Here is a 26,746-nt window from a genome sequence, read left to right as displayed (position 1 = left end):
TGGTTAAGAATCTTAAAGCAAAAAGCACATGAGAATTTAACTGCTTTCAAAGATAGCAAGATACTGGAATTCTCATGATAAAGATGGCTGTCGATGAGGGTTAATCATCCATCAGGCCTAGTGCTAAGTGCTTTATATCTCCCTCCCATTAAGGACGTATTATTATTCCCCCACTTTACAGGTAGGGAAACTGAGAGAGATTAACTTAACCCAAGTTGAGGGGACTGAACAGCAGTACAGTTGGGATTTGAACCCACATCTTTTGGACTCTAGGCCCAAGCCCCTGACTTCCCCTCACCATACATCTGGCTGGCATTCCTGGGACAGCTCAACAGATACTCTGTTCTCTGAGCCCTTTCTTACTCTCCACTGATGATAGTGTTGGTGATGTAAGCCCAATTACAGCTGTGTCAACTGGGGTGCATGGGGCTCAGGGAGAAAAATCCTGTAGCCTTTGGCCATTGTTTATTAGGATGGTCCCACTCCTTCTGTCTCCCAGAGCTGATGTCACCTGAACCCCACTGCAATTCCATCTTAAACCCCCTATTTCCTTACCTTCCTCTGTCCAGATAAAATAATCCCTTAAGAAGAGAGCTTTGACTTTATAATGAAGAAAGTCGTAGGTAATAGAATGGCCTGCAAGATCCCTTATGAAAGGATGTGTGGATGTCTTCTTCAAGCTGTCCCGCACCCTCCCTTGCCTAAGAGGCATCAAGGGGTCTCCAACTAGGTGTGACCCCAATGGGACTCAATGCTTCAGGAATGGTTAGTTTTAAGCTACTAACTTAAAGTCATGCTGTCTGCTCCAGGGTTGGGGTACGAGGAGAACATCTTGTGCTCAGAGCTCTTTGTTTCTATAGCTGCTCATTCTTGTTCTATGGGGAGCCTGCAGATGCACCAGCAGCTTAATAATCGACACCTGCATTCGGGCACTTGCCTTATGAGGTCTTCTGCACCCTGCTGCCCCAGTCTCCCCATCAGCTGTCAAAGCCTGGCCTATTTCCACAATTAAGGCTGCAGAGAAGGGAGATAGGACACATGCATTGTATCATTTTGCCTTCAGAGTGATTTTTTGAGGCTGATCTTTCCCCCCTCATTTACAACAGAGGAAATAAAGGCTCAGAGACATTGCCCACAGGCGCTGTCAATTGCCCACATTCCCATAGCTGGGAGGAAGTAGGGGTCAGTTTGAACTTGAGTCTGACTCTAATCCCTGTGAACTTTCTGATTAAGATAGGGGGAGCCCTCTCTCTCTACCCAGAAAGCCTGGGCCAACTCTCCTTTATGGGGTAGCATGCTGCCTGCACATGTGAGAACAGAATGAGTAGCCCATGGCTGGCTGGAGAAATCACCTCTGGGGTCTGGCCACTCTGGCAAATGCTGCCTCTCTCCAGCCCGTCTGACCACCTTTGGGGGCTGCCAGGAAAAGTGGGAGCTGGGACTTCTGTTATTGGTAAATGCAGGTTTCCCCTCTGTCTGGGAGGATAGGGAAGGGGCAGAGCTCAGGAGCGGGGAGACACCTGGGCTGGGAGCTGTTTGTGGGCTGAAATACCCTTGCCAAGTTGGACCTTCAGCCAAAGGCTTCTGCCAGGTACAGGCCCCCTCCTGCGTGAAGTGCCGGGTCACAGTAAGTGAAACAGATGGAGCTCTCGGCTCTGTTGGCTCATCTGTAGGAGAAACTCAGCCCTTCAGCTTCCTGCATTCCAGGGTGCTGGTATGCCAGAAATTCCCTGGACAAGCCAGCAGGGAAGTCTGGTCTTCATAGTATAAATGCCAATAAAACATCTCTAGAATCTGCTCCTTCCTTTCCACCCACATTGCCACTAAATCACCTTTTGTTCTCATCATTTGCTAAATTGCGGTGGTTTCTTAATTGATTTTCCTGTCTCTGGTTTCTCCACACCCACTTCAGTCTGTCCTCCACATGGTTTCCAGAGTGATGATTGTCAAAAATGCAAATCTGATTACGTTTCTTCCTTTGCTTCCCTCCCTGCGCCTGCAAGATTGAGTGCAAACGGTTTAGTGTGGCCTCCCAGGACCTGCATGAGCTGGCAGTGCCCGCTGGCTGACTTTGCTCTCCATCCTTTCCCCATTCCCCTCTAGCTGCCAGCTACTTGCTATATCCTTTAAAAAAAAAATGTTCGTTTGTGACTCTGGTCTTTGCTCGTGCCTGACTTCCAGGAGTGCCCTCCCTGCCCCTTACTCTCTATGTGCCATACCTTGTGTCCTCATTTTGTGTCATCATTTGTGTCAACCTGTTGAGCTCATTTTAGGGGTCACCTTCTCTTTGACGCCTTCCTGGGGTCTCAGCCACCCCACTGCCTGGTTAGACTTAGTCTCCTTGGGATCCCGCAGCAAGTACACAGACCTCTGTTGTGGCACTGAAGTGGCATGTTTCATGTGGCATCAGCTGTTGTGGGCTGGATGGCCCAGAAGGCCCTATGATAATACCATTCACAGATTAATGTGGGTATTAGCTGAGACAGTACCCAAAACAATGCAGAACACAATGCCTGGCACATAGGAATATCCAGTTAAAAAAAAAATCACTGTACAGTTGTGGTTAAAAATAGTCCTGGAATACAAAAATTGCTTCAAAGTGAATCGAATGACCTATACAAAAAAGAGAAGACTATAAAACTTATAGAACATAGGAGAACATCTTTGGAAATGTGGGCTTGGCAAACATTTCTTAGGAAAGAAAAAGAACAAACCAAAAAATAAAAATTGATAAAGTGGATTTCATAAAAAGTGGCTCTTTGAAATTTGGATAGGCTTTTAGAGGAATGCTTTTGGATGGCATGTGGTCCCAAGAAGAATGAAGGGATACCTTCTTTTTCCTTTTGCACACTGTCTGGAAGCCAACAGGAAGCTCTAGCCTTAGAAATGATAGCCTTAGAAAGAGGTTTGCAATAGCATCGGGCTTAATAAATGTCAGCAGAAAGGACTGCTTTTGGTTGCAAGTAACAGAAAATGTGACTTCAACAAATAGTCCATTGTGTTTCTCCCACAATGAGCATTTTAGAGTTAGGTGGCTCACATGTTGGTTCAGTAGCCAAACAGTGCTGGTGTCTCTGGTTCTCTGGACCACTCCGGGCAGTTCTAATCTTCAGAGTGGGAAGAGGAGTGGTGGGCAGCCTCAGAGACTGTCCCACCAGTAAGGACAGCAAACACCTTCCCAGCAGTTCAGTGGATGCGTCCTTGCGTTATTGGCCAGAACTGTCACACATAGCTAGCTTCAAGCAAGGCTGAAAGTGGGGACTGGACCATCAAGGGAACCATGCTGGGACCCTATCCCAGGTCAATTACGTGGGAATCTCTGAAGCTGGGGCTTGTGTTACTGTGCTGTGAAATTGGGGTAGGGAGCCTCTGACCCCAGACCAGTGCTGGCCAAAACAAAATTGGCCTGTGAGCAAGGAAGAAGTCAGGAATGGATATTAGGTAGGTAATGCAGCACCAAACACAGTGCCCATGATCATCCAGGGAAGCTCGTCATCGCGTTAGTTGACCCTGGTACCTGGTGCACTCACCTGCCCTTGAGTGTGCCCCTGCACAGCCCTTTCCCTTTTTCAGTGATGGCCTGAGCTGCTGGGCAAACCATCATGTTCCGGGAAAGGAAGGCTTTTTCTCTCCTGAGCATTTGGCACAATCTCCTACTAATAGCAGATGCTTTCAGATCAGAGTTCACAGTGCCTTACCTGCCCCCATCCCTCCCTTCTAGTGGTTTCCAGGGGACCAGGTCTTCAGGGCAAGTAAGGGGTAGGGGCCCATGGACAGGAGTCCTCCTTGGCTGTTGGGCACACCCTCTGCCTTTTTTCCTAGGCTTCCGCATCGTAATTCACACACAGGTCCCTTCTAATGCATAGTCTCAGAACTTCTCTGGGATTACCTCTTGTGGACAAGGGACTGGGGGCTAAGCTCTGCTCCCTGGGCCTGGCAGACTTCAGACAGGCATGCAGAGTTAAGTGTTTGACTGGGACGTCTGGTTTGTGGGTGACACTACACCTGTGGCTCCTGACATCTGCTGTACTCTCAATGTTCCAGCAGAAACCCTGGGCACTGGGGCTGCGTCTGGGATGCTGAGGGTGGGCATACCTACTGCTTTTCTTTGCCTCCCACAGTTCCCTGGTAGGGTCCATCTGGGGACACATCTGTCGCCCACACTGTGTGAACTCCTCAAGCTTACAGACTGGGTTGCTTATAGCCACGTCCCTGTGCCTAGTCCACTTTATCCTCACAGCCCCCAAGAACTGCTGGTTCTAAAATACACACGGAGTGTTGGGGGCTCATAATGGAATTGAGGCATGAAGCACCACTAGAAGGGCAGCCACGAGACAGTTTATTCACCAGCTTTTCAAGGTAAAGATTGCTTCCAGAAGAGCATCTTTGTTTGACGCACCCTGGTCTTCTTAGGTGGGAGCTGTCTTAGGATATTTAGGTCAGGGAAATGCCTTCCTCTTGAAAATCTTTCCTGTTGAGTCTCATGGCCTCAGTGGAGCCTGAGATAGGGTAGCAGGTGTTGCTGAGAAAACTCGGGTTCTTGGCCATCCATTCTGGCCCAGCTCAAGCTCTGTCTTTCCCAGGAAGCTTTGTAAGTGCTTCTAAGCCACATGACTCTCTCCTTTCCCAGCACCATTAGAATGTGAGATGTTATCTGATGGGGGTGCTAATTGCACAGAGGAAGTTAACTAACTTGTCAGTGCTTCTGGGCAGGATCTCCTGTAGGCACTGCTGTGCTGGCCCCATCTGTGAGGCCAAAGACTGAGCCAATGCTGTCTCAGCCTGGGTTTGAACATCCCTTCTGCTGCCTGTTGTCATAGCCCTGAGCCCGCAGCCCCAGGGGAGCCACGGAAGGGCAGGAAGCCCTGAGTTCCCAGCCCTGGCCGCTCTCCCCTGGCCTCCTTGGGAACGGCTCCACTTGTGGTCGGGCAGACTTGTTTGTTTGTGTTTGAAGTTCCCCAACTCCGAGTTTGACGTCAGGGCAGGGTTGCTGGTGGAAGGCTTGGCGGGGAGATGGTCTCTGCACAAGTGCGCACATCTGGCAGCTTCCCCGGGAGAGCACGGGCTCTGGGCAGAGTCGGCAAAGGGTGGCTGGTTGAGAAATGCCTGGCTCGAGGATGGAGGTCACTTTCTCCTCTCCTCACCCCGCCTCCCCTGGTGCTGTTGCTTGTCTACCCCTTGCCCTCTAAGGGCAGCCCTGCTGGGTACCCTTGGCTCCATGAGGTGCGGAGTGCTGGGGCCAGGGACCAAGGCTGGCATCTTGGAGCCAAGTGCTGTGGTCGGCCCGCGCCTGTGTGGGGGACTGTCAGCTGCGTCACAACCTCCAGGGGCCTCTTTACATTCTCAGAAATCATTTTGTAACACACTGGCATGGCAGCCAGAGCAGACTGCTTCACTGGCTGCACTGGCAGGAGGTCCCCAGAAGCGAACTCCAGCTTTAGGGAGGAGGCAGGAGAAGTGGCAGGGACAGCCCTGACCCCTGGGCAGAGCCGTGGCGCTGGAGCCGACGCGGCAGCCTCAGGGGCACCTAGGGAAGGCTGGAGTAAGTCACGAGGACTTTGGTGACTTCCTGAAGTTTGTGGCGAGGTGGATAGGGACCTGTCACTAGCAATGCCTGCTGTGGATGTCCTCTTAAGAGTACAGTGCTGCCTAGCTGGGAGGTAGGAGTTAGGGCCTCCTAGGTGTTTGGAGAGCTGAAGGCAGGACCCCAAACTGTCTGCTGGCTGGAGGACTGAGTGAGCCGAGGGGAGGAGAATGGGTGTGTGGAGTGGCCATCCAGGCACCTCACTTTTCTCTGCAAAGCACTCTGGGGTCTCTTGGGAAGTGGTGGACCCAGGTACCAGGCAGAGTGGTGACTAGTTTCAATGCACCCAGAGCTGGTTTGGAGCCAGGGGTTGGGTATAGCCCAGAGGACAGGGTACAGCAAATCAGGACCAGCAGCAGTGGCCTATTGTGTGACTGGACACATTTGGAGAGTGTGGGGCAGCCTGTGGCTTTTATTCAGAGCATTTGCTGCCTGGAACAGTCTGGGCACTGCTGGATTTTCAGCCTCAAGCTGCAAGAGAGGTAAACCCTGCTCACTGCCACCCTGCTTGTGTTGGTCAGGATAGCTTAGATAGGCTTTGTAGGGGGTGGATAGCAGGAGTCATTATTTGGGGGTGGTATGGTACATAAAAACAGAGTGCTGGGTTAAGGTCTGAGTCCTTTCAAGATTTGAGAAAGTTACAAGGTTCTTGGTGCCTCAGTTTCCTCACCTGTAAAATGGGAATAATAAATACACTTTAAGTGTCATGACTTAGCCCATGGGATTTGACTATTTGTGAGTGACCCTGAGCAATGAGCTCTACTTGTCATTGTGCTTGGGCCTGACTCAGAATTGCACATGGCTGTAGGGTGGGTGGGTGTCCCTTAGCCACTGAGTGAGCCAAGCAGGCTGCCCAGCACTGGTGTCTCAACACAGCTCTGTTTTTCTCCACTTGCTGTTGAGTGCACAGTACTTCCCATCAAGAGTCTGGAAGGAATTGTGACATTTTCATTTGTACACAACTGTGTTTTGTGGGAAGAATGATATGCTTAGGGACCTGGCTAGCTTTGGGGTTGTGGGAAGGTTGGGACATCACTCTTGTACTGTCAGGGATCTACTGCAATTCCTTTCTCCTGGATTTTCATTGAAAATCCAGGGAAAGAAGATGATAAGGTACTATGTCATGGAAATCATTATTACTGCTAGGGTTGATAACTGAGTATTGACATGATATCCATAATTGAGAGTCTACTGCTGTACATGGGAATCTGGTGTCCATCTCTACCTGTACCTGAGATTAACTGTCTTTATAATTCAACATCTGTGACATCTACCCCATAGACAGAACTGCCTGCCCTGCTTGAGATGTGAACACATGGGATAGGGACAGGGGCAGCATTCTGCTCAGGGTCCTGCAGTGCCAACGTCCGGTCAGACTTAGGGTGACAAGTGTCTTGGCATCCGGCCACTTCCACAGCCTGGATCTGGGGGCCTCCCACAGAAGGGGATTTTCCCGACAGACACTGCAGTTTTAGGGTGCAGCTGACTTTGTTGCCAAAGTCAGTTTTCCAGAAAGATGTATTTACAAAGGTACAAAAGCCTGGGTAAGGAGTAATCCAAGTGGCACCAGCCAAAAGCCTTTATATTCTTCCTCGTCAAGGTTGGGCTTACAGGCTGAGCAGGACGGCCTGGCCATGAAGCCCTGGCTCCTGCTGGCGGTGGTGCAACGGGTAACAAGTGGTCGGCGCGGACCCCGACCCGTTGGAGCAGGTGCTGGGTGGGATGTTTGCCCAGCCATCACCACTGCACCGCCTGGCCTGTCCAGCACAATGGCTGGAGGCAGCTCTGTGGAACAGCAGGTTTCTGCCAGGGCAACTGTTTCAGCCTGCATGTCTGCCCCTCCCCCCTTTTTCTTCCCCCTCTCTCCCTCTCCTCTTCCCCCTCCCCCTTTCCCTCTCCCTCTCCCTCTCCCAGAGGCAGGGCAGCTCCAGCTGCAGTACCACTGTGGCTGCCTCCAAGGCATGTCTATATAGCCTCCAAGGTTTCTATAGCCTCCAAGAAGCCAGCGTCCCAGATCAGCCTGGCCTGCAGGTTGCCTGTGACAATGTGATTCACTCATCGGTGAACCTGGGATCCGCGGGTGCCAGCTACCAGGAGGCAGGTTTGGGCCCAGTGGAAAGGGCCTTCCCTGGGAGGCTGCGGTCCCAGCACTTAGGAGCTTTCGGCAGAGCAGAGGTGCAGGCCTCTTGGGGTCCTGTGCCCTTTGCAGTTCTTGGAGCTGCTTCCTGTCCCTGTGGAAGTTTCTCTCTTTCAACGGCATGTACTTCAGGAGCTCTGACAGGTGTCTGTTCTTCAGGGATGTCTGACGGGCCTCCATAGATGTGATGCCCAGAGCAGCCTGGGAGGCCTATGTCAGTCCCACTGGAGCAGCTAAGGTGGCAGGTTACACGAGGTTGATCGGGGTGCCAGGTTAGGGGTGCAGGCACACTCCAGCCGTGTCCTCAGGTGCTGACGGTGGGGGCGTGAGCACTCTGAGGAAATGGAGGACTCAGGTTCCCCAGAGTCCACCTGTGAGCTGGGCCTAGGCCCTCTTGCCTTTAAAATAGACGTCCCTGACTGTGAGTTCCACCAGCACTTTCCTGAAGGCCTACACCAGCTTTGGGGGTCCTCTGTAGCCCAGCTCTGAAATGGACCTGATCTTACCCACATCTTCCCTGTTGCCCAAGGAGATTGTCACAGAACCTGAAGACAGCTGGGCAAGGACACCCCCCACTACAGCCACCACTGGACATGTTGTTTCCCCTTGTTGCAAGCATTTTGCTGAAAAGTTTACATCCATATGTCCTCATGTAAATCTTCACAACAGCCCTTTGAGGTAGATCAACCCCATTTTACAGGTGGGGAAACTGAGGCCAAAGGTTAAATCTGCTTTCACCCACGGAGGCAGTGTGTTGACGAGGGGCTTTGAGGCCAGGTCCGCTGTCTTGAGGGGCAGACTTCCCCACAGAGCCGTGCTGCCTCCTGGATATGGTTGTGGTAACCAACAGTAACATGGCAGGACCTGTACATTACCCCCTCTTTCAAGCAGTTTTGCATATAGTGGCCCCAACTTCCATAAAATGATATCCTTTTTATGGTGAGCTTAAAGCTGAACTAAGAGGAATTTCACCAAGATCCTTGATCTTAAATGTCAAAGCTGGGGCCAAAGCCTAGATCTTCCAGCCAAGAATACTTAGGAAGCACCTGCTGTGTACTGTGTGTCTGTGATAACCACCTCTCTGGGGGCTGACTGGGTTTTCTATAAAGCAGGCAGAGCATGAGGGTTGGGGTCGGGCACATATTCATGGAGCAGAAGAATACTGGGGTGGGTGCGGAGACTTAGTTTCACCCTGGGGTCCTCCCCTGCTGCCAAAATACTAATGATTCTTTCCTTCCTGCTGTTGGGCCAGGTGAAAAACTGAACCCCCAGGTGTTTTTCTATTCTGGAAATTTTATATCTGGCGGTTTTGTGGTTAATAAAAAATGATACTACTCATGAAAGGCCCCCTTGTCGTCCCCTGGGGCTGGGCTGGCAGGTCCTGCTGTGGTTTGTCTGGGAAAGTAGCCCTTGGGTGCATCTGTGACTGACTGACTCTCAGGAAAGTGAGAAGTTTGCTTGGATGGGGGCTGCTGCGCACCAGCCACCTGCATCCTGCGTGAATGTGGACAGCTCTGCAGCTGCAGCAGAACCTGAATCTGCAGGTATAATTTCTTCTTTAAGAGCTCCAGGAGATAGGACACCAGACCTGCTGGCAACTGGGTCACAGCATGCTTGCTGCTTGTCTGCCTCTTTGCCTGTCCCGGCTCAGCTGCCTCGCTTATGGCCCGTTACTGGGGCAAGTGAGCAATCACTTCAAGTTCTGCCCAGTCCTACCCACGGGCCGGCTCTGTGCTGCCTAGTGGGGGGGTCTCTGACAGCCTTTAAAAAAAGAACCTATTCACTCCTCTTCTGGGGACCTTTCCCTAGTTTTTGAGATCCTAGGGCTCTTGAGCTATCACTTGCCTAATTGGCATTTGTTTTCCACTGTCATTTTGGTAAATATGTGCCATCGGAGCTAAAATGTATCTTGTTCATTTGTTCACTCATTCAATTAAGGTTTTACAGTAGCAGACTATGTACCAGGCGCTCCTGGTTCCTAGGCATCTAGCAGTGGCCAGACACAGACCTGGCTTCACAGAGATTGCAGCCTAAAGCTGGAAGCAGACAAGGAAAAACCAGAACCACGATGGGTGTTCTGCAGGAGGGGAAGGGCAGGGGGCTGAGGAGCAGGCTTGGGGGAAGCTTCCTGAAGCTTTCTAAGCTGAGTTGGGGAGGCTGAGGGGTCACTGGGAAGAGCCTTCTTGGCAGAGGGCTGAGGGCATGGAGGCTGGAAAGGGCTGGACATGTTGGAAGGGGTGAGCTAGAGAAAGTCCTCCAGAGAAGGGACGTTGTTAATCGTCTCCCAGAGGTCTGGCATCGTGCCGGAGATGGGCGGTTCACTGATGCTGCTGTTTGCCAGCTGCCCCGACTTCTTTAGTTCATGTGGAAACGAATGGTGTTGACTTTGCAGTTCCTTGATTTATTGTCCTGCCTTTGGTCTGCTCTTTGAAGCTGCAGTCTGAAAGCAGTTTGGAGTGGAGGGAAGGCCTGGTTGTGACAAACGTTTTAATGTTGGGATGAGGCCCATGTGTTTCCTTGAGCACATGCTAATGTGCCAAGTGCAGTCATAGGCGTGTGGGCACAGACATGAGTGAGGTGGACAGTCTGATAAATAATGCCTGATACATAGTGACGGAAGGACTAACCTAGCCTTTTGGGGGGTTTCCATACTGTGTAGTTTAGTCCTCTCAACAGACCACTAGCCAGATAGCATCATTCCTGTTACAGACGGGAGAACCAAGACTCAGAAAAAATTAGCAAACTTCCCCAAAGTCACATAACTGTTAAATGGCAGAACCTACATTTGAACCCAGATTCTGTTCAAGGAGGCCCACTGTAATAGGGGCTGCCATAGAGGCGTAGATAGCACACTCTGAAGGGCAGATGGGGAATTCTAATTAGGCCTGGGAAGTCTTGCCAGGTCAAGGATACTGTGGCTGGAGGAGGGAGGGATTTCTGGTCAGAGCAGACAATTTGAGTAGAGGCCCAAGAGGTCAGAAAGTACTGGAAGCATTTGAGAAATAGCTCCTAGGTGAGTGTGCGCGTGCTGGAGGGCAGAGTGGGCCACGGGTGGAATGGGGTGGAGATGGGTCTGGGAAAGAAGGTTGGGGCCCTGAGTTTGGAATTGCCCTCTGGTCACACTGAGCACTGAGAGGGACGGATCGGCCGGCATAGGACATGAGTGCCTCTGCTTAGCTCTGTAGGGTAAAAGCGGCACTCGTGTCTTCACATTTGTTAGCTTCATGCTCCAAAGGTGTCCCCAGGAACGAGTTAGGTTCCGTAGTGGGACAGCAGATATGCTTCTTGTGTAGCAACATGGAGTTGCCAGCCTCAGCAGAGTGTTCCATTAGCAATGTCTGCTCAGAGGGGTAAAGCCTCAGCAGAGAATGTTTGATTAGCAATGTCTGCCCTGGGTATTCGAGGGGCATGCGGTGCAGGGATGCCATGGGTTTGCCTCTGCCTAGGTTTCACTAAACCTCAAAAACATACAATTGAGGGGAATTACTTTTATTCCAACTGAGCATTCCCTCTCTAACAATTGTCCCTACTTGCCACGAAGCCCTCTGAAGATAGCAGGACTTCACAGAGCTCAGGGCCACAGGAAAGGGCCAGTGCCCCTGCGTCTAGCAGATTTTGAGCCTGGGACAAAGTTTCTGGGGAAAATTTCAGAAAGGTTCACAGGGAAGCAATGGTTTTGTTGTGATCATGGGTCTCATTTCACGCCTCACATCCCTCTAGCCACAAGGGTTCTTTACCTGGGGTCTGTATTCTGGGGGTCCTTGAATTGGGAAAATAATTGTACCTTTATTTTCATTAACCTTAACTGAAGTCTAGTATGTTTTCCTATTTGGATGTAGTCAACAAGGAACAGTCATCTTAGCAGATATGTGTGACTCGGTCACTAGTAGAAATCGCAGCTGTTTTCATATCATGTTACAGTTCTGGCGATCTCTGAAAAAGCACTTTATACTTATCACAACTTCAGAGTTATAGTTATGAGACCCACGGTTAGTTATTAAAGCTTACTTAAAGAAGCTTTTAGTATTTGATCACAGTTTTAGTAATATTTTGATAATTATATTTAAATATAATTGATGTAAATTTAATTGTAATCCTAAACACTTTGTTAAATGCATTTTAAAAGCATTATTTTTAGAAAGGGATTATGGACCTCCCCAACTGCAGGAGGGGGTCCATGGTCCAAAAATGGTCAAGAGCTCCTGTTTGGAAATTGGCATCCTATCTAGATAGTTGAAAATATAAATTATTAATTATTATTTTTTAGTATTGTGACTGTGCTAACAAAAAGAGTCTTCACCTTTTAGAGAAATATACTGAGATATTTACAGCTGAAAGGTAAAGGAACAAATTACCTACAACAAAAACTCAAGCCAAGTAGCAGAGAAATGACTCCAAATGGCAGGGTTCCTGTGCGAGACTTGGGAGGTGGTGCTCGCCTTCTGGGCAAGCTCACCAGCAAGAGGCCACAGGAGTCTCACCAACGTTCTGGCAGCTCTCACAGGGTCCCTGGGTCATTGGGTGGCAACAAGGCCAGGCAGCTCCCTGGTCCTCTTCAGGGTCTGTGCTCATTTCCATTTGTTTGGGTCAGCTCCGCCTTCTCTTTATTGAGCCCCAGGCTATGCCCTCCCTTCACACCTTGCCCCCCGTATTCCTCGGTATCATGCAGGACACCTGGCCGGAGCCCAGTGTTTGTCAAAGAGATCACTGAGCTGACCTAAGCCAGGCTGTCCTTACTTAAACTTACTTTATTTGAAATCGTAGGCTTTTGAAAGTCTTTTGAAAGCTGTGGACACCCTTCCCCTGGAAAATGCACAGACTCACATGTCTGAAATGTGCATACATTTCAGGGTGTGGGTCCTGAAAGCCTATTGGTGGACCCAAGTCCTGGCCCCTTGCCAGTATGCTACACAGCCCGAGAGGCATGGGTGGTACTCCAGGTGCCCACTGTGTGCCTGGCACACACTGAGTGCTTCATTTCTCCTCAGCATCACCAAGGGGGAGGTTCTATTATTCTCCCCATTCTCTGAAGGAGGAAACTGAGGCTTTTCTGGGCCAGGGGAGGTTAAGTAATTTGTCCAAGGACATAGGGAAGGTGTGTCCAAGGTCACAGGGCCCAGGGAGTCTGATTCTAGACTGGAAACATCCTAAGTGAAAGATTACTCATCTTCCCCAAACCCCTAGTCTCCCATGTCATCATTTACTGATGTCCTCCAACCTGATCCCCCTTCTTACGTTGTATCCCATTCTCTCTTCTTGCCCATTAGCCTCTGAGGATCATGACCCGAGGGTGAGGTAGTGGGTGTGTGTGGTTCTCCAGGTGTCCCGCTGGCTTTCCCAGCCCCTTCTCCTCTCCTCCTCCTTCCCATTCCTGCCTCACTGCTGTTTGAAGCAAAGGGGAATCTGTCCTTATCAGATTACTCACATTTGCCAGAGCTCCCCTGTATCCAGTGTGCTTGCGGCTACCATGTGCACGTGGCCCAAATGAACAGTCTTTTCTGGGCTCCCCACAGGCGAAGCTGGTCCGGTATATTTGCAAGCAGCGGCAGTGCAAACTGAGCGTGGCTCCTGGAGAGAGGACTGCAGAGCTGAACAGCTACCCTCGCTTCACCGACTGGCTGTACACCTTCAACGTGAGGCCAGAGGTGGTGCAGGTACACGGGCTGTGAAGACCCAGGTTGGGAGATCAAGGAAAGAGACCACACAGAGACCCCAGCTCCACTGTGGATGACTGAGGGGTGATGCAGGGCAATGGCCACAGGAGGGACCCAGGGCCAAGGTGGCTTTAGTGTGTCCTGGTCCCATTGCCTTATGAACCAGGCAGCCTGGACACAGTAGTTGTTCATTGGCTAATCCTGAAGACAACAGCCAACATTTCTGGAAACACTGGCTGTGCAGCTGACATTGTGATAAATACTTGAGTTCTCACCGAACCCTGGAAGGAGTTACTCTTATTATTGACTCTTTATGCTTGAGGAAATAGAAGCACAGAGTGGTTAAATAACTTGTTTAAAGTCATACAGCTAGTGATAGCTTTGGGATTTGGGAACAAGGGTCTGAGTTTAGTTTTCTCTTGTAACTGCTATGATATTATATACTTTTCCCTCCTTTTTTCCCTCTTTCCACCCACCCAGCCAACTAACTAGCATCACAGAGCGTGCACCCTGTACGGGTGTTAGGCTACGGGATTGCCCTCATGGGGCATAAATCAGTGAGGGGCAGGTGTGGCTCACCTAGTCACATCTCTTAAATCCCTTCTATTCTAATATTTAAAAAGGGACTCTTGCAATTGTTTTGGAAGTAACATGGATTCACTATATATTTATCTATCTCTATCTATCTACCTATATATATATATATAGAGAGAGAGATTTTTGGAAAGAAGAGGAGGAAAAAAATCACATACATATTCCCACCACTCAGAGAAAATCTGTGATCATTAATATTTTGATATTTCCTTTGAGTCTTTTGTTTTTACCTAATACTTAAGTCTTCTTTAAAATTTTAATAGGTTAGACCTATGTCATCTAGTAAGGTAGTTACTAGTCGATATGGCTGACTGTTAGGTACTTGGAATGTGGGAAGTACATACTGAGATATGCTATAGTTTCAAAGATATAAATTCAAATATGTGCTGAATTCTGAAGACTTGGTACAAAAAAAAACCAAAGTAAAATAAAAATCACTTTTATGTTTAGTGTATGTTGAGATAACACTACTTTGGATATATTCAATGAAATAAAATGTTATTTAAATTAGTTTGATATACACTTACTTTTAAAAATGTGGCTACTCCAAAATTAAAATGTAAGTATATTTTATATTTTTTCATTTGCTGTACTGACCATCATGTTTTCCCTATATTTGCACTATTAGTAAAGCCTTTTTTTTTCTTTTTCAAGTGGCTGTACATTGTTTGATTGAGTATACGTGGTGTAGTTTCCCAGGCAGAGATTAATTCCAGTCGGCTATTATACATAGCATCATGGTTAATATTATTTATGAAGCTACTTGAATATTTAGGAATTTTTCTTAGGAGAGACTGCTGGACAGGAAGTCCATGGACATAAAAGGTTCCTGTCATGAGGGGCGGGGCTGGGGGCGGTGGGAGGGGGGACCCCCTGGGGAGCTCTCAGCACCTTACATGCTCCGGCCCTGGCAGCCCTTATGTTCCTGGTGTGCACTGCCGTCTCAGAAGCTGGCGGGAAGGAGGTGGCCAAAGTGAAGGCTGAGAGAGAGACTGCTGTGTGACATGGAGGTTCTTTGAGCATTATTAACAGCTGTGGGCACGCACATATGTAATATGTACAGTGAGCTACATCTCCCCACCGACCGCCTGCCAGGGTGTTCTGCCATGCCGGAGGCAGATTTGAACATGTAGCGGTCAATCCATGGTGACAGATTTAAAATCATGGACTTGGAGACTATGAAGATTTGGGTGGGCCCTCCAGCCCCCCAGGCCAACCCCAGCCTTTACCTCTCTCCTCCCTAAGACCTGAGAGATGGAAGGCAGCTTCTCCTCGGGCTTGTCGCTTACAGTCGAGGACACCAGGGCCCCACAAGGGTGGTGACTTGCCCAGCATCTCGTCACTGTCATCCCAGCTTAATAGATGAGGACCGTTGGGATCAGAGGGGCCAAGGGACGCGATGAGAGTCCAGCGCTTCATGGGGACAGACTTGAGGTTCAGACCCAGGTCTGCTGGGACCCCAGATTGTGCCTCCTGACTTTCTTCCTCAGGCCTCAGACATTGTTGGCAGAGGGCTTAGCTCCTCAAGGGATTTCCCTCGGATCTCTGGAGGTCTGAAGCGGGCAGGAGGCCCAGCTCCACCCACGTGTGTCGTTGAGAGGGGAGCCAGGTCTGCACAGGGCAGGAGCCTGTCCTGTGGAAGCTGGCTGCCGGGGGCTTTTTGGACCCTAGAGCACCCTGTGGTGGCAGCTGGCACGGGGTCTTCCAGCTGGGTGGAGAGGCGTAGGTGGAATACTGAGTCTGGTGTTTGATCACAAAGGCATGAGTGATGTGCCACATCTGGGTGGTTAATGAGGGGCAAGCTCATTTGTGTGCAGGGCTCAGGCAGGTGGGAGAGCCCAAAAGCCAGATGTGGTTTGAGAACCAGGGTGCTACCTGGCGGCCGTGGAGGGGGTGGGGCGGACTTGGGGCTGAGTGTGGACAGAGTACTCTGTGGGAAGGGAGGGGTCAGGGCGAGACAGCAGGAAGGTCTCCAGCCGCCCAGTGAACTTCCAGTCACTTGGAGGTCATGAGGTGACTCATACACCAGTTTCAGGCAGAGCTCTTGTCCTTCCCTCCCATACTCAGAGACATATTTTTCTTCCCATCTCAGAAAATGGTGACATTATCCACCCAGTTGCTCAGGCCACAAACCCAAGAGGCCACCCCTGAGTCCTCTGCTGCCCTCACTCTTGTTCAATCCCTTCACGAGTCCTGTGGGCTCTGCCCCAAGACACTGTGCAGACCTGGCCACCTGTGTCCATGCCCATCTCCAGCACCGTGGTCCAGGCCACCAGCCTCTCTTGCCCCAGACTCTTGCAGCAGCCCCTGAACTCCCTACTTTGTCATTTCCCCCCTCATGACATTTTCCATGCAGCAGCTGGAGTGCCCACTGGGAAACATAAGTTGGATCATGTCTTTTTCCAGTGCTTCCTGTTTCTTTCCGCATAAACATGAGATGCCTCACACGTTTTGGCCTCTGCCTGCTCCCTCTGCCCTCGTGTCACTCACCCTCCCCTTTGCTCTCTCTGGTCTGATCTTTGCACTTGCTTTTCCCCTCCCTGGAATGTGTTTCCTTGGCTCATGGAACGTCATTGTAGTGTCAGGTCCATCAACACCTCCTCCAAGCAGTCTTCCCTAATGATCAGATCTAAAGATAGCTCCTATCCTTTATTCTCTATTAGTGCACCTTGGCTGATTTTTGCAATGATGCTGACCACTTTCTGGAGTTTATCTAGCTTATTTGTTGTATATGATCTGCCTACTCTCCCGCTAGAATACAGGCTTTGTGAGACAGAGACCTACCTTCTCTGGGTTGTTTGCCACAAAACCCCTGCTTGTGACCATTGCTTGTTTGAGAGGGAGGAAGGTGAATCTCATCGTGACATGGGTCCCCAGGAATCAAGTGTTTTGTCCTGAATGGGTAGTGACACAGGTTACTCTTCAGCCTGGCTTGTCAAGTCCTGCAGAGCTGAGACCATATTCCCCAAGTCTGTGTTCCCAGCCATGCCCAGCTGCCCCAGAGTCAGCCTCTAGAAAGAGCGCTGGGGGAGTTGATGCACCCAGGGGAGAGGGCCTTCTCCAGGGAGACTCGGCGGGCCAGCACCACGAGGAGTCCCTGGGCCACCTTGGCACTCCCTTTCTGACCATGGCAGCACCCTGTCATTCATTGAGGGGTTGTGCTTCCGGGAGCCCAGCCGGCCCCTGTTTGGTCATTGGGCTGCACCATGACTGTAGTGGGCTCCATGGCCCCCTCAGAGCCCCATGCTCACTTTGCCTCAAAGCTAACATGTTTAGCACATGGCTGGTGTGGGGTTCTCAGTGCTCTGCATGCCCTGTTGCATCCAGTTGTCCCAACACCCCTGTGGAGCAGGTACCCAGGCCTCTCCAAAGCTGACCTCAGAAATAGAATCCTTTGGCTTCTGAGTGTCATCTCAACCATTGTTTATTTTCTTACCCCCGTTTCCCCCATGGTAAACATGGGACATTACCATGGTACATTTGTCAAAACTAAGAAAACAAGGCTGGTATGTTACTATCAGCAAAACTCCAGACTATTTGGATTTCACCAGTTTTTCCATTAATGTCCTCTTTCTGTCATTCTAGGATCCAATCCAGGGTGACACATGGTTTTTTATTTACATACAAATTTGTTTCCTTTTTCTTTTTTTAAATAGTTGCCAAAATGGGATTATACTATATGTATCATTTTGCAGGGTTTTAGTCTTGATCTCATCTCTGTGTTAATCCATACAAATCATCATTCTTTAACAAAATAGTATTTCTCCAGGCTGTCTCAGGAAGGACTGTGTTTGAGGGGTGCCCACCTGTGCACAGGGGGGCACACATAGAAGGGATCTTGATGGTGCCAGTGGCTCAGCACCTGAACAAGCCTGAGAACTCATGCCCAGAAGAGGCCATGTGCCTGGCAGCATGGCACCTGGCCTCTGGGATCCCTTGGCAAGTATTTGCCCGGTAGAGTGAGGACTGAATGAAAGTCACAGTGGGTAGGCTAGAGATGCCAGGCTGTAAAGCAGGGTCTCTATCTGTGCTTATTTGATTGGCTGGTTGGTTTGGGGGGAAGAGATCCAAATCCATGAGGTCTGGCAATTTCCTTTTGTTAAGTAGTCAGTGCTGAGGGCCCCAGCACTGGTACAGTCTGTACCTGAAGAAGATTTGCCCCTGCACTGCTCTGGAGGCTTCTGGGGATGGTCTTTGTGTGCTGGGACTTGTCCCTTTGGCTTCTTTGAGTTCTCTGCTCATCTTGACCCTTCACAGATTCCTGAGTGGGGCCCTGATTTTTCCCTGTGTAGCCATTTTTGTGTGTGTACTCTCCTTTCTTTTCAGTATTTCTGTCCTGGGGTCCATCCCTTTAGGGCTATCTAAATATCATTTCAGCTTTTAGCCTTAGATTGTGGTCACTAGTTTGTGGTTATAAAGATTCTAGGAATTAATGCCTTTCTGTTGCATGAAGAAAGGAGACAGATGTGGATGTGGCCACAGAGCAGGAGGCACATTTTGTGGTGTCTAGTGAGGATGGAGAAACTGCACTCTTCCTTCCCGTCCTGCCGCAGTCAGATCTCAGCCCTCTGCAGCCCCAGAGCCTGCTGTGGGTGCACCCGGCATGTGTGACCTCGGATTTCCCCTCCACGGATGTTGGGAACACACAGCTTGGGCGACACCTTCAGATGTGTTCACCTACTCGTCAGACCTTCATCTATAGTGACACTGTCCAGTAGGACTTTCTGTGACAATAGAAACATTCTACACTTCCAGTGTGGCAGCCACCCGCCACATGTGGAGCACTCAAAATACACATAATGCAACTGAGAAAATGAAATTTAAATTTTATTTTATTGTAATGAATTTTAATTTAAACACACACATGCTATTGCTGTATTGGGCAGGGCAGGTCTGGCACCTGCTCTGGGGGGACCCTGCCCTGAGAGCAAGGGATGCTGAAGACACTCGCCCCAGCCCCAGGGGCTCACAGGCAGTGGTCAGATGTACAGGTTGAGAGCTGGCTCCGGGTGCCCTAACAGAAGCCCACCTGGGGTCTGGGAGCAAGCAGACACCCACCCTGGGAGGACAGGGGAGGACCAACACCAGGGAGGACTTCCTTGAGAGCCAGGAGCTAGCAGGCAGGAAGGGGAAGAGCACACGAGATGGAGGGAACAGTGCCTGCAAAGACCCTGAGGTCTGAGAGAGCTGGTGGTGTTGGTCCTCAAAGGGAGTGTTTAAGAATGGTCTGTCTGGGAGGAAACTGGGTTGACCCATGGAAATCTCCAGGTGTGGGGTGTGGGGGTTGGAGTTTTATCTGGGAGAGCATTGAAGTGTGTGTGTATGAGAGAGAGAGAACATTAGAATTGTTTTAAGGAAAATAAAACTCCTACCACTGAGAAGGCTCTTCTTCATGGGGATGGGGGAGAGGTGAGACTGTGCTCCTGGCTGGTGTGAGTATGAGGCCAGGCCTGGAGCCCTCAGGGATTAGGGAGTGAGCAGGGGAGTGGGTTTGGAGGCAGGGCCCCTTCTGCCTCCCTGGATACTGAGAGTCACACACTGTGACTATTTCCACCACCGCCCTGCCCCCACCTTCCCCAGATTAAACCCTGAGAATCGCAGCTTCATGTTATGGCTGCAGCTGCGGGGAAATGATTTCAGAGCCTGCTGGCAGGGAGCCATTATTTTCTTCAGCAGTTTCCCTGTTGGAAGTTGTTAGAGGAAGTGGCAGGCGCTGGCTGGGATCAGTCCTGGCAGAGAGAGGTGGGTGCTGCAGAGCCGGCACTGCAGGGCCCAGCCCCGCACCTCTGGCTCCCTGGATAAGCTCTTGCTGGAGGCAGTTTTTGAACTGAAGATGCAGGCAGATCTGGTAAGGGATTTTTGCTGTGGCCCTGGCCGGGTGAGTTTCTTGGTCCCCTGCCCTCTGTCCTTGTATCCCCATGTTTAGGATCAGGCTGCCTTTGGGGGACAAGCACCGGTTGCTCTGCCACCATCTTGGTCTCCCATTGGCTGGGAGTGACTGGAGCGCTGTGTGGGCCCTGGGATGTAGGCTGTGTGATGCGGGAGGATGTGTAAGTTTGAACCAGAAAAGTGAGCTGGTACTTGGCTCCTGAGTTCAGCTTTAATCAGCATGAATCCTGCTGCCCTCGCTCCTAGCAGCCCCTCCTCCCATTCCTCCTCCTGTTGTCCCCACCCTCTCCCTTTGGGAGCCAGAGGCCCTGCTGTTCTGACAGCCTCCATCTTTAGCAGCTGGGAGCCCCCTCAAAATGCAGCACACACCCTCACCCGGCTGCATGGAGGGATGTGCACTGGTGCGTCAGCCCCAGTGGCCCAGAGCTGCCTTTGTACCGAGACTTGAGATCTCAAGCCCTGGGTCTCGGTACCAGCCCAGTGTGTCAGGGCCACGGAGCTTTCTCCACTTAGGGCAGGGAGATGGAGGTCTGGGTGGTGATCTGGCGTGCCTGTGTCACCCAGCCAGGCAGGAGAAGGGCTGAAGGTGGGATGGAGTTCATTCAGTCATTCATTCATTCATGCCTGTTTGATGTCGGGAAAGGAGGAGACAATATGATCCTCAATTTTTTTTTTTATAATTTTGGTATCATTAATCTACAATCACATGAGCAACATTATGTTTACTAGACTCCCCCTATCATCAAGTCCCCCCCACATACCCCATTACAGTCACTGTCCATCAGCGTAGTAAGATGCTGTAGAATCACTACTTGTCTATCTGTGCTGTACATCCCTTCCCATGCCCCCCTACTTTATGTCTGCTAGTAGTAATGCCCCTTTTTTCCCCCTTATCCCTCCCTTCCCACCCATCCTCCTATGATCCTCATTTTATAGCTGAGCAAACCGAGGTTCAGAGTTGAGTGACATGTTAGCTTCACACATTGAGCAGATAGCTGGGCCAGGATTTAAACTTAGGTCCTGTGACTCCAAAGCCAGGCTTCCTTCCCCAGCTCAGTCTGGTCATCTGATGTCTTACCCAGAACAGCCCAGCCAGCCTAGGGCTACTGTACATAGTTGTGTAATTGAATTGATCTTTCTCCCTTTCCCACCCACCTTCCTCCTTCCCTCGCTCCCCTCCTTCCTTCTTTCCTTCATCCCACTCATTCTACATCCACTGATCACTTACCCAGATTAATGATCACAGGGGTTAATTGATGAACAAAATAGAGTCCTCCCTGTTGTGTGCCAGGTCCTGTTCTAGGTCTGTCCTTACGGAACTTGCATACATCACTCTCGCCAACTGACAAAGTGATTGATTTTTCTGGTGCTAAGCCAAAGTGCCCTCCTTTAAGCTTTTGAGTGTGGGGGTGCCCCTGGTTTCTAGAAACCTGAAAAATCATGAGCATGACTGTTCTGCTTAGCCCTGCCCTGGCTGGCACTTTTGAATGGCAAGCCCATCTCCTTGATCCTCTGAATGTCTCAGTGGCCAGGTCTAGTGAAAACCGAGTACCCTGGAAGAGTCATGTGCACGGGGGCCTGGCTGTTTTGTTCACTGCTCTGTCCCCAGTGCCTGGCATGTAGTAGTTGCTCATATTGAACAATAATTCAAAGAAGATTATCCAAAGAATTTTGGACCCTTGGCTGAGGTCCTAAAGAGCACTCTCATCTGGGGTAGCTAAGGTTGAACTGCAGGGGGTGTGGGGGCTGTCAGTGGCCGGCCGAGGCCTGGGGTTCCTGAGCTGCATCTGGTTTCAGTTGGTGACTGGCTGGACTTGAGCAAGGCCGTGTGCTTGCAGCTGCTTTGCAAGATAGCTTTGACTTGGTGTGTGCCTGGGCCCCTCTGGGGCCACCTGGCTCCTGGGCTGTCGGCGTATATTAGGTCTCTCCTCCTCTGGGGACTGCCTCTCAAAGGCAGGAGTGCTGCAAAACAGATCAAGGACACATCTAGCACCACCAATGTTACCGGGAAATTCTTACATCTATACCATAGTTTTATCTGAGGTTACTGGGGGATGGGGAGCAAAACAGGTGAAAGGGATAAAGAGGTACAAACTGCTAATTATGAATTAAGTCACAGGGATGAAGAGTACAGCATAGGCAATATAGTCAGTCATATTGGAGTAAGTTTGTATGGTGACAGTTTATAACTGCACTTACTGTGGTAAGCATTTCATAAAGTATATGATGAATCACTGTCATACCCCTGAAACCAATATATTATATATCAGCTATACTTCAAAAAACTACCAGTTTTAATTATTATAAAGCAAAAGTTCCCTCTCATTAACCCTTCTTTTAAAAACAATGAACATATAAATTTCAGTGGCCCTTGCTCCCCTCTATATGTTTTTTGGGCAGGTAGCAAGATTGGAAATAGACAGCTAAGAACCTGGTGTTTGGTGGCAAAATCTTGATTTTGCCACTTGGTAATAGTGTGACCTTAGTTTAGACAAGTCCCTTGTCTCTTTGAGCCTGTTTACTCATCTGTCAGTTCTCTAGCCTTCAAAACTGAGGAGTCATTTCTGAGTCCTCCTGCTTCCTCAACTTCCACATTTAATTGACTAGCAAATACTGCTGGCTTTATTTCCAAATATTCTTCTCATCCATCTATGCTGCTTTTTCACCACTGCTGCCTCCCGAGGCCTAGCTACTGCATGGACTTGTGCAGTCACACCTGTATTGCTCTCTGTATGCAATCTTGTCCTCCTCTTAATTTCATTCTTCACAAGCCAAGAGTGACTTTCCCTAAAATGCAAATCTGATCATCTCACTCTTCTGAGTGTAGTTCTTAAGTAGTGTCTTGTTGCACTCAGCATAAAATCCAACCCCCTCACCTTGATCTTCAGGGCCCTGAAGTACTCTATCAGCTGCCTCCTTTCACATTGTCTCCTTCCCCTCCTCACCCTTCCCATCATGTTAGAACACGTCCGATTGTTTCCTGTCACAGCCCAGGGCCTTTGTATGTTCTGTTTCCTCTGCCTGGAAGTTTCTTCATGGCTAGTGCCTTCTTATCCTCTGACAGAAGCTTAGAAGTCTGCTCTTCAGAGAGGCCACGCTGTCTAAAATTAGATGTCCCCCACCCGTCACTTTATCTCAGCACGCTGTTTCCTTTTACTCACTTATTCACAAGTGATTTCAATTACAGCGTGTTTCCTATCATAATGTAAGCTCCCTAAGGAAAAAAACTATTTATTTTGTTTGCTGTTCTAGTCCCAGTGCTGAGTAAAATGCCTGGTACACTCTTGGTATTCAGTAGCTGTCTGTTCATTGGATAGATGGATGGATAAGTAGGTGGAGGAATCACATGGTACCAGGGCACATAGTAAGTACTTACTAAATTCAAGCTATTATATTCTCCTACTACTAGTTAGAACTTTTCTATAGCAAATTGCAATACTAACTGGCTTAAACAAGGCAGAGACTTTTATCAGCTTAGGTAATACAAGTCTGGGGGCAGGGACTCAGTTGATGCTATCAGGCCACACCTCTTGGACAGGCCTGTTCCATGTGGCAGGCATGAAGGCACACGCAGCTAAATAAGCCTCTTTTCTTTCTAGCATAGTAGTAGTGCTTGCCTATGGAGAGTTTCTTCACCTAGAACTGTAGCTGAAAAAGTCCCAGGGTTGGCTTGGCTTTTGTCATGTGCTCATCCCAGAACCAATCACAGGACCAGGACCCAAACTGGGTCATGGGCTCAGCCCTTTATCCTCATGGTGGCGGGTCTGAAGGGTCAGGGATACCTGCCCTCGGGAAATGGGTTCCTGGAGGAAGAATAGCCCTGCTGGGAGAAGAGGAGGCATGCACAAACACCCTCAGTCCCCAGAGAGCAATAACAGTCACTACTGTAGCTACTGAGGTGCCCATCTCCACCCTCATCCAGGGCTCACTGGGGGACGAGTACCTGTCTTTCTCAGGGGCGACCATTGCACCCCATTTTCCTTCAGAGAACAGAACTCTTTGGTCTGTGTCAGAGGCAGAGGGTCTCAGGCTCAGAGATGCTGCCTAAGGCCTAGACCCTGGGGTGGGGGGGGTTCTGCAGAGATCTTGTTTCTAGAATATAATAGGTGAACCTAGCCCTCAGTTTTTGTTTTTAATAACATTTCTCATTTACTCTACTATGAAAGTTACTTATTTTAGAAGACACAGAAAAGCAAGTAAAATAAATCATCTCTAATCCTACACAGAGATAATAGCTACTCCCTGGCCTTTTAGGTTTGTTTTTTTTCTTAATATCTAGTAATTTATACATATGTTCATTTCCAGAATGGAAAAAATAAGGAAATTAAAGAAAACAATTATACCTCTGGTTGTTGGTGGTTTACCCATTATCTTACTACTCCGAGGAAATGCTATAAGTATTTTAATGTATTTCCTTCCAGTCAGCCTTCTTTGTTTGCTGGTTCTTTGTCTTCTTTTATATAGTTTGTGATTTATGTTATAATTCTTTAGTGAGTGTCCCAGTGTGCTTGGGACTGAGCTGTGAGCTTCACTTGGAGTGTCATTCAGTCCTCCAAGTAACCTTAGGAGGTGTCTCCATCCATCTGTGCTGCTGTACCAGGAATACTGCAAACTGGGTGGCTTATAAACAACAGATATTTATTTCTCACAACTCTGGAGGCTGAGAAGTCCAAGGTCAAGGTGCAACAGATTCAGTGTCTGGTGAGAACCTGCTTCCCAGTTCACAGACAGCAGTCTTTCTGCTCTGTCCTCACATGGTGGGAAGGGGCCAGGCAACTGTCTGGGTCTCTTATAAGGGCACTAATCCCATTCATTGGAGCTCCGTCCTCATGACCTAATCACCTCCCAAAGTCCCCACCTGCTAATACTATCACATTGGGGATTCGGTTTCAACATATGAATTTTGGAGAGATACGAATATTTATTCTACAACAGGAGGCAATGCTTTTATTTCCAGTATACAATAGAGATAGACTAAGTGACAGTGCCACTTAGCAGTGGTCACCTAAATGGTAAGCGATAAAGTGAGGATTGATATCCAGAAAGTCTGGCTTCAAAGCAGGGGTCACAAACCACACACACACAGACACACACACACACACACACACAGTTTAAATTCTCACCTGTTGAACGAGGTTGTACATTCCCTCTGTGATGCCTGAGCATCTTCCCTTTTTAAAAATTTTATTTCAAGCCAGAGACGGGTAAGATTCCTCAAGGGAGGAACAACCTAAGACAGGCACAGTCGCAGGGGGGCCATCAGGTGAGAAATTGGGGATCAACAGAAGTGAGGCTTAGAACCTCACCCCCCCTGTTTTGAGAGAAATCTTCTGCATCCATGGATGTTTTGTTGCCCTTGTCTAGCTTGGATTAATACTTAGTCTACAGGCACACACCTGATCATCTACATTTGCTCTCTTACAGCACTAAACTATGTTTTCTACCTTTATCTTGCATCTACCTACCACTTCAGCATTTTATTTTAAAAAATAATAATAATAATAATAAGGGAGAAATGTGGGATTCACATATAAATCAAGTATAAAAATCAAACGAATAATCATATCTGACTTGATTGTTTATAGTTCATGATGCGTGATCAAAACCAAAAGTTTCTGTGATATGACTGCCCTTGCACTGTTCACCATGTAAGAACTTATTCACTATGTAAGAACTTGTTCACCATGTAAAAACTTGTTCGTTATGCTTCAGAAGATTGGAGACTGTTGAGAATTAGGCTTGGGGTTGATTAATGATTGTGCATTGAGTCCCCTATACAGAATTTTATTGTTAACAACCATATGATCAATAAATATGAGAGATGCCCTCTCAAAAAAAAAAATTTTATTTCAAAGTAACATTTTCTAAATCGAATTACAGATGTTCATAGTAGGAAAATCTGAAAATAGAGAAAAGCTCAAAATAAAATTGTCCCACAATTCCACCAACCACTGATAACCAGCTCCTTAATATTTTTCACCATCTTTTACATTTACTTATGTCAAAGTTCACTGTTTTGGGTGTGCAGTTTTATGAATTTTGACAGCTGAGCTTCAGTTTTAATGGCTCTCTTATGTGCCATCCAGTGCATTCACTGTAGTTCATACGACTCTTCTGTGGGCGTCCAAACCACCCAGCCCCAAATGTGTGAGAACTGCAGGGGGTTGGGAGCAGCTGGAGTTCGTGTAGGGGTGGGGGTTCCCCAGATGATTCACTGGGAGGAGGGAGATGATCTTACTGACTCATTCAGACTTTTCGGAGGTGGGCAGAGAGACCCTCTCTGTCTGTGGCTGGGTATCCTGGGTGCTGGGTCCCAGGGCCCCTACAGGGGGCCCACCACAGCCTGCGTGTCTCAAGCCCAGCACCTGTTCCGGGAGGTATGTGCTGACTCCCCAGCTCCCAGGCACAAACTATTTTTGGCTGTAGTGACTGTTCACTGTAGTCATGAAAACAGAAGCTCCTCTCCCTGCCTCGTCCTCCCCTGGGACACCACACCGGGGGCCAGAGCTGCTGGGGACCCTGGGTTTGGGCGCCTTACCATGCACTGCCTCTGGAGCTGGGTCATGGTCAAGGCCTCAAGTTGCACAGAGGTCCCTCCACCCGTGGTGCTGCGGAAGGCACAAGGCCTGGACCAGCCCTCGCCGGAGGGTTGTGAGGTAGGCACTGGGGCCTGGCTGGGATCAGGTGGCCTTCCCATGAGTCTTGGGATGCATACATTTTGCTGGGCTCTCAGTTCTTGCTTGGCCAACTGTCTACAGATCGCGTCTGGAGAAATCTGCATGTTGGGGTAGAATGGGATTTCCATTTCATTATTTCATTCCCGGTCTTTCTTGTGTTAGTGGCTGGGTAACTGTCAGAATCTTCCTACAATAGATCTTACCCATCCTT

At 49.2% G+C, this 26,746-nt stretch overlaps 1 protein-coding gene across 1 annotated transcript in view; it reads left to right on the top strand.

Moving 5' to 3' along the window:
• The window catches only part of LOC118919519 (kinase suppressor of Ras 1), a 107,750-nt gene that overhangs the window by 46,164 nt on the left and 34,840 nt on the right, over positions 1–26,746 (top strand). The window contains 1 exon segment of the mRNA XM_057499493.1: positions 13,235–13,375. Within this exon segment, the coding sequence (XP_057355476.1) occupies positions 13,235–13,375 (141 nt within the window).

The sequence above is a fragment of the Manis pentadactyla genome, chromosome 4 (assembly GCF_030020395.1).
Source record: "Manis pentadactyla isolate mManPen7 chromosome 4, mManPen7.hap1, whole genome shotgun sequence".
In the NCBI taxonomy this organism is placed as follows: Eukaryota; Metazoa; Chordata; class Mammalia; order Pholidota; family Manidae; genus Manis; species Manis pentadactyla.
Note: the sequence above shows the minus strand (reverse complement) of the source record. Positions and strands in the feature narration are given on the sequence as shown.